General features: G+C 39.5%; 1 protein-coding gene across 2 annotated transcripts; it reads left to right on the forward strand.

The window, feature by feature from the left end:
- The first annotated feature begins 397 nt into the window (after window positions 1-397).
- LOC133916015 (uncharacterized) lies at window positions 398-5704 on the forward strand. 2 transcript variants are annotated; one of them, XM_062359475.1, is made up of 7 exons: window positions 398-675; window positions 772-847; window positions 1543-2916; window positions 3872-4069; window positions 4166-4317; window positions 4797-5301; window positions 5391-5704. In XM_062359475.1, exons 3-6 carry the CDS (start codon window positions 1548-1550, stop codon window positions 5253-5255), a joined length of 2178 nt encoding a protein of 725 aa, XP_062215459.1. In that variant the 5' UTR covers window positions 398-675; window positions 772-847; window positions 1543-1547; the 3' UTR covers window positions 5256-5301; window positions 5391-5704. The 2 variants fall into 2 exon arrangements, with proteins under 2 accessions (XP_062215459.1, XP_062215460.1); XM_062359476.1 differs by having other exon boundaries at window positions 778-847.
- Window positions 5705-7388: the final 1684 nt, after the last annotated feature.

A 7388-nucleotide genomic window follows, 5' to 3' on the forward strand; every position in this document is an offset into this window, starting at 1 on the left:
TATATATATATGTATAAGTATATATATACATATAGATATGTATAATATAATTTTACTTTCGGGAAATTCTAGAAAAATGTCAAAATTAATATTAGTTATATTAATAAATCGGTTGAAATAATCTAAAATGCAAATAAAAATATATAAAACTCAAAAAGATATGAAACAAATGTTGTTAGGTTCGTATTACTGTCGTCTACATATTAAAATTATATGTATATATGAAAGTACTACTATTTTTCTTATATAATTAAATGTGTTCAATATCGATAAATTTATAAATAGATATTAAGATGTCTAAAATTAGCGAATCTAATTTTTTCAGTATTTTTTTTATCATGCTCGGTGAAAAAAAGGGGCGCGCGCTAATCCGGCTAGTTACACCCCACGCTGCAACAAAAGACCAAACCTCTCCATCGCCTCGCCGTGGCCCGCACACCACATCACCCTCTCCTCTCCTGCTCGCCTCGCCCCAGCATCACGCGAACTGCGCCGCGCTCCAATCCCCCCGATAACTTTCCCCAATTCTCCTGTCAATCCCCTCCAATCTAGCGTCTCTTATCCCCCCTCCGCTATCCGTCTGTATTTCTTTCGACATTTTTTTTGGGAATTTTTCGGTGCTTTTTTGATTGTTTCTTTCAGGAGCGCGTGGTCTCGGAGGATTCGCGGCGGCTGGTGCGTGGAATCGACTCCTCCCCTCACGCGTTTTGCGATTTTTTGGTAGGTTTTGTTTGGGGTTTCGGTTTTGATCTGACGGGTCCGTGTTTCTAGGGCTAGGGTTTTGGCCTCTCAGTGAAGGGTGGTGCGCCGTCCGTGCCGTGGGATATCTCGGAGCGAGGATTGTCAGGTTAGCGCTACTCCGATGCCCTTATATTTTACCTTCCGCGTCTTGCGCGATTTATTCGATGGCGAGGGATTTAGGAGTAGTGTACGGTCAGCTCCGCGATATATGTGGATATGTTCGTTGTAAATTCGTTGCGGAGGACAAAACTGGTTGTAATTTCGTTGCCTTTGTTAATGAAATCCGGGGATAACCCGTTCTGGAAAAAATATGTGGATATGTTCTTTGATTTTGACACCTCACGTGGTTTCCTCATGGAATTCTGCGTTAGTGAGATGGTTTTGGTGCCCCTTAGAGTGAAATATCTTGCTTTGGATGTGTGTTTGGTGGAATGTAGTGTGGGATCCATGTAGCGCGGAATCTGTGATCAAACTTTTATAATTTCGCTCTGCTATGTTGTGGCTGACAGTTGCGTCCTATTATCATGCATTATGACCATTGTTTTGTTTAATAAATATTGAAAGGCAAGAAAGTTCTTGGTGTTATGAAATGAATAGCTGCTATGTTTCCACAAGACACATTGTCAAGTTCTTGCTTTTGCTCAACTGTAAAATTGATTGATTGTAAGCAACCAATTAATTAGTGGGAATTCTATAGTGCCCTTACTGTTTAGTATTCCATGAGTTCTGTGGAGTTAAAGCAATTGTGTTACTGAGATCTGATAATATTGACTTGATTATATTGTTTTCTTCCATTGGCAGTTACCATGTCATCATATCCTGTGCTAAACAACCGACCGATTGATCAGTGGAGAGTTACTGATCTGAAAGATGAACTCCGTAAGAGGAGGCTCCCTGTTAAAGGTTTGAAAGAGGAACTTGTGAGGCGACTCTGCGACTCCATTCAGAGTGAACAAGCAGCTAACGAAGCTGTTGAAGATGTGGGAGTGAATGTGGCAGATGATCAGCTGTCTGATGCAATTGTTACCCAGGAAACTACAGTTACTATTACAGAAGTTCCTCAGGAAACTGTGGTTCACGTCACTCAGCAAATTGAAGTTCCTCGCACCGAAGTTAGTCACGAATTCACGATTCCTGCCACTGGAGCCCTCCCCAGTGTTGATGTTGAAGCTTCCTTAAGTGAGGCCGAAGCAGCCGAAGGAGAAGCACCAGAATCAATTGATGTAGAAAATTCGGCATTTCAAGAAGTGCAACCTCATACTGAAACTAATGTTGAGCCTGTTCTCGAGAAGACCTCAGAGGTTCGCAATAATGAGACAATCATTGTCAATGATGCGACCAGTACTGATGTGAAGTCAGACCTGACCCCTTCTGAAGTCAACTCTGATGTCACCGAAGCAAGCAAAATTCAACAAGAGGATTCAGCACCAGCACGTGTGGATGCCTTCACATCAGATACTGATCCTATGGATAGTGATGTTGCCCCAGCTGCACCAATAAGTAATGATGGAGAGAAAATGGTACCTAACAATGATTTGGGTGACAGTTTTTCAATGTCTGACGAAGAGCGCAAAGATTCTAAGCTTGTGAACGAGGACCGGGAGCCCATTGTATCAAAACCAAATAATCAGGTACCTGAGGTTACCCCAGATTTAGGGTCTCAAATTAAGTGTGAGTTGATTTCTAGCGATGATATATCAACTAACAAAAAGAATTATATAGAGGATAACTTGAATGCTAATAATTTTGATTTAGAGTTAGAGGTTAAGCCGATGATGGTCGAACCATCACCCGGCATTACTTCCTTAGGTGGAGATTTGCAACCACTGGATGATGAGAAAGAGTTGGTTAAGAACCAGTCATCTTTGGAAGACATAGATTCCACAGCTAATGTGGACTCATACAAGAAAGATAGTCCTGAAGGTGGTTCTCCAGAGAAATTAAATTTAGATAGGAGTTCAGGTGACGAGTCAATGGAGGAGGATGTCATGGAGATTAAGCAAGTTGAGTCCAATATGAAATCTGATGATCTCAGAGGAAAGACTGACCTTAGCTCCGAAGATGTGAAAGAGGTGACCCTCCCTGGTTCTGTTGTTGAGGCTTCCTCTGTTGATATCAAGGATGTTATAGCTGAAGAAAAGCCAGCAGCTTTAGCAGAAAAGAGGAAACTTGAAGGTTTGTTTCTCTATTACAATTCCTTTCTGCTTTGTTTTATTGTAATGTATCTTTAAACTACCTTACAGTTTTTTATTCTGCCTGGAGTGCCTTGAACACATATTTCTGCGTGCATACATCATAGCTTTACCTGGCATAAAGTTCACATCTTGAGTCATATGATCCTTGCAATTCTGACCACATGCAAATGTTGCACATATATTTATACCAGCTTGGTGACTTTGCTTTGATCTGCAGTGGCTTTGCAGCCATGAGGGACATTTATGCTTTCATTGGAAGTTTTAAGCAATACTTCCTCCATTAAAAAATGAGGCATCTTTTATTATGGAAAAGTCAAACTATATATTTTGACCAACACTGGGACAAATTATAAGTTTGTTCAGTGTATAAAAATTATACCACTAGATTCATACTTCAAAATGCTTTGAAATTATTGGTTTTGTAACTATAAATATATTTTGTGAGAAAACAGTGGCCAAAGTCAAACTTTGAAGACCGAACCAAAACAAAATACACCTTGTATTCTTCAATGGGGCTAGTAATTTGTGGGGACATCATCAGATCATCCACAAGGAAAATGCTTACTTCTGAATTTACTGTTTATGCAAGGACATTCCTTCTCTCTAGGAGAAATTTGGTGTTACACATTTTTCATTTAGTATTCTTGTTAAGTTGTTGAATTAAAGCCTTCAACACTAGATGATTTTATCTAATTGTATAGCTTGCATCAAGCTTGAAGTTATTGTAGTTTTTGTATTTTTTATCATTATTACTTCAATCCTTTTACCATCCTTCATAAGTTTTCTTTATGCATGCAATGTAATGAGCATATGATCAATTGGTCATCAAGTTACTTACAGTTTGGATGGTCATTGAATTTGCAAGTGAAGTAGGATTACTGAATTAAATGTACAAGGTCTTTAAATTATATTTTAACTCCTGGTTGAATGCACAGCTGAAGAAATTGTTGCAAACATTGAACCGATCAAACGACAGCGCCGATGGACTGCAGACAGTGGCAAAGTTCCAGAGAGACGAACATTAAGTCAAACTTATTCTGATGCTCCTAAGGATGTTTTTCAGCCTGCTTTAAAACGTTCTTTTGGGAGGTCTGATTCAACGGCTAGTGAAGATTCTCCGAAGGAGCGGATTGGTGAGACCTTGGCTCCTTGCTGATCCTCTGTTGTCTATATGCTTCATCAGTGAATATCTGTGAACCTAATGTTTTTTCTTTGCTTCTCTGTTCCAGTGCCACCGCCCCAGAAACCTGCAACAACTTCCTTGAGAATTGACCGATTTGTACGCCCGTTTACCCTGAAAGCTGTGCAAGAGCTTCTTGGTAAAACTGGATCAGTACAAAACTTCTGGATGGATCATATCAAGACCCATTGCTATGTTACAGTATGTTCTCTTTGCAGTTCCAAGACTTGCGCTCTTATATTTACTTTGTTGCTTATTGCGAACCCTTGAAATGCAAAACAAAACTCATCCTCTTTTATGCTATATTACCAAAATAGATTCAGCATGCATAGGGTGTATAATATTTTTTACTGCATTCTTAAGCTAATGATGTGCAATAAGTAATAAATTGTGCTAAGCATATTTTAACGGATCATTCAATTGTTGCCATGAGCGATCCTGATACTGGACTAATTGCATTTTAGTCTGGCTTTATTGAATCAAAACTGTACTGATAAATGATTAGTCTGTTTTAGTTTTTCATACACGATGCCAACAACGGATGTGTGCTTGAGAATGTAATACCCCTAGCTGACTCTTAGTTGAAAACATTTCTTGTGTGATGTTTGTTTCACTGTCTGTGTATATTCTGACTACATCGTTACACTGACTCTGCCTCATTTTGCACCTCTAATTTGCAGTTCTCCTCGGTGGATGAAGCTGTGGCTACTAGGAATGCTGTCTACAACCTACAGTGGCCCCTGAACAATGGCAATCATTTGGTTGCTGAATTTGTTGATCCTCAGGACGTGAGGCTCAAGCTTGAATCCCCTCCCACGCCAGCAGCTCCTATTAGCCCAGCTGCTGCAAAGGTGCCTCCTGTTCAACAAGCTCAGGCTAATCAAAGTGTGCCACGCCAGGCTGCTACACCAAGGGAGCATTTGCCACCACCGCTGCCTCTTGCTAAGCCCCCTACATCTGACCCGGCATCAGCAAGGGAGAGGCTTCCACCCACTCCAAAGAAGCCCGAACCTCCTGTCGTGACACTTGATGATCTCTTCAGGAAGACACAATCCTCTCCAAGGATTTACTATCTGCCTTTATCAGAAGAGGAGGTGGCAGCCAAGCTTGCCGAACCGGGCAAAGGAAAAAAAGAATAGGGGTATTGGCCTCCATTTTTCAGGGCTAGTGTGGTAGTCTATTGCGGTATGCCCATATTTCTTTTGCCATGTGTTCTACTGAAGTTTTTTTTTTTTCAGAATAATGGTGAGATCTCATTCTTTTTCCTTTCACAGGAACATGATGTGCTGTGGTCGGCAGGTGGCAGGTGCTACTGCTGCAGTTAATTTGAAATAACAGGTGGTGGTGACTGCTGCTTGATACTTGCCACAAAGAGTAGTTGTAGCGCTGTTATGTGAAAAAGGACTAGTGTAGAAGCCGCAGCTTGTATTTTCTACAGAAATTAGTTTTGGTTTGATGACTCCGTCTAGAGTGTATGTCTGTTACTTGGATTATCTGAGATACTTGTATTAATTTATGCTGCCAGGTACTGTTGAGATACTGGTTTTATTTTATTTAGTCGGGAGAATGTTGGTGTTTCACAGTTTCAGATGCTTGGTTTGATTTAACCATTTCGCTTCATTGTTTGCATAATTTGTGGATGTCAAATGGACTTGGGCAAACTTAATAGAGGTGTTACCTTGACAAAATTGAGTACTGCTGCGATACAGGAATTATTTTAATTAGTCGGGAGAATGTCGGTGTTACAGATGCTTGGTTTGATTTAACCATTTCGCTTCGTTGTTTGCATAGTTTGTGGACGTCAAATGGAACTTGAGCAAACTTAATAGAAGAGTTACCTTGAGAAAATTGAGTACTGTGCACCTCCATGGTCTTATTATGTCTCCTCCCAGCTACAAACATTTTCATTTTTTATTATCTGGAAGTCTGATGGGAGCAACCTCAGTAGAATCTGAATTCCGTTTAGTAACACATACTAGAAAATAATACGTCATTGGCCCGTTGCAAGGTAGGAGTGTGCAATAAATCTATAATATTTTATAGAATCAACTAGCAAAAGAGGAACTGACGAAAGACGAGCACAAGCAAGAAACTCCCCAAACCAAGGTTTAACTGGATATACATCTCTAAGTAGAGTACAAGATTACCTGCAACATAAGTAGAAACTATTGTCACAGTAAGAGTATAAGACTGTTGCTCCATGCACCATTTGATTAGGCAAGGTAGCACGTACTGGCTCACTATCGCTACGATTTGGCACAACAACTATGTTTTTTTCTACAAACTGTTTAACATATTGTATAAAAACTTCTATTATATATGTCACTATTACAGAAATTCTCATCAGTATCAGTTTAAAATCGCTATCAGTGACGGGTTTTAAACCGATACTGATTACTCAACACTAATAGTCACTGACTATCAATGATGGATATAGAACGAACACTAAAAATCACTATCAGTATCGGTTGGTGGATCCAACCGACACTTATAGTTGATCCCGATTCAACGTTTTTTGAGAAAAAAAAGCTTCAAAACTTTTTCCGTGACCAGAGGCTACTCACCCGACCACGCTCAACATTCATAAGGTTACGCGATATTCGCTCGCATGCAGCAACTAGGACTTGAACTCACGACCTCACAGCAGGTGCGCACATATGACCCCTCAAACCATCTCAGCTATCGTCCATTCATGAGTATAGTATCAAAATAAATCTTTTTGACATCTTCTAATCGAATGTTTGAATGGCTATTTAGACATCTAAATTACCTCAAATGAAAAAATTATCAACTACAAAGTTATACATCTCGTCAAGTTGTACGATGTTCACATAAAATTAATCTCAATCTGACCACTGTTGCAATTTTGTTATAATTATTTGAGGATTTAAATGATCTCAAATTAAAAAAGTTTTCAACTATAAAGTTGTAGATCTCATCGAGAGCTATAATTTTCATATAGAGTTTTTCTTCATCCAACTTCATGTGAAAAGGTTATAAATTTTTAAGATGAGCTATGACAGTAACAATCATCAGTGGTAGTTTGTGGCTATAACCGATACTGATACTTACTATCAGTGGCGGTTCGTGGCTAGAACCGGTATTGATACTAATTATTAGTACCAGTTCATAACTAGAACTAACACTAATATATCAGTGTCGGTTCGTGACTAGAACCGTCACTGATACAATCACTATCAGTGCTGGTTCATAGTTCCTCAGACGTTATTCGCATGTGGGAATTTAAGAATCGATACTGATACGTCTTCAAT

Source organism: Phragmites australis, chromosome 4, assembly GCF_958298935.1.
Source record: "Phragmites australis chromosome 4, lpPhrAust1.1, whole genome shotgun sequence".
NCBI lineage: Eukaryota > Viridiplantae > Streptophyta > Magnoliopsida > Poales > Poaceae > Phragmites > Phragmites australis.

Excerpts from the sequence above, each read along its gene's own strand:
- LOC133916015 (XM_062359475.1), top strand. The coding sequence starts at position 1,548 with ATGTCATCATATCCTGTGCTAAACAACCGACCGATTGATCAGTGGAGA. Across the intron at positions 2,917-3,871 it reads AGAAAAGAGGAAACTTGAAG|CTGAAGAAATTGTTGCAAAC; the intron begins GTTTGTTTCTCT and ends TTGAATGCACAG. Across the intron at positions 4,318-4,796 it reads AGACCCATTGCTATGTTACA|TTCTCCTCGGTGGATGAAGC; the intron begins GTATGTTCTCTT and ends TCTAATTTGCAG.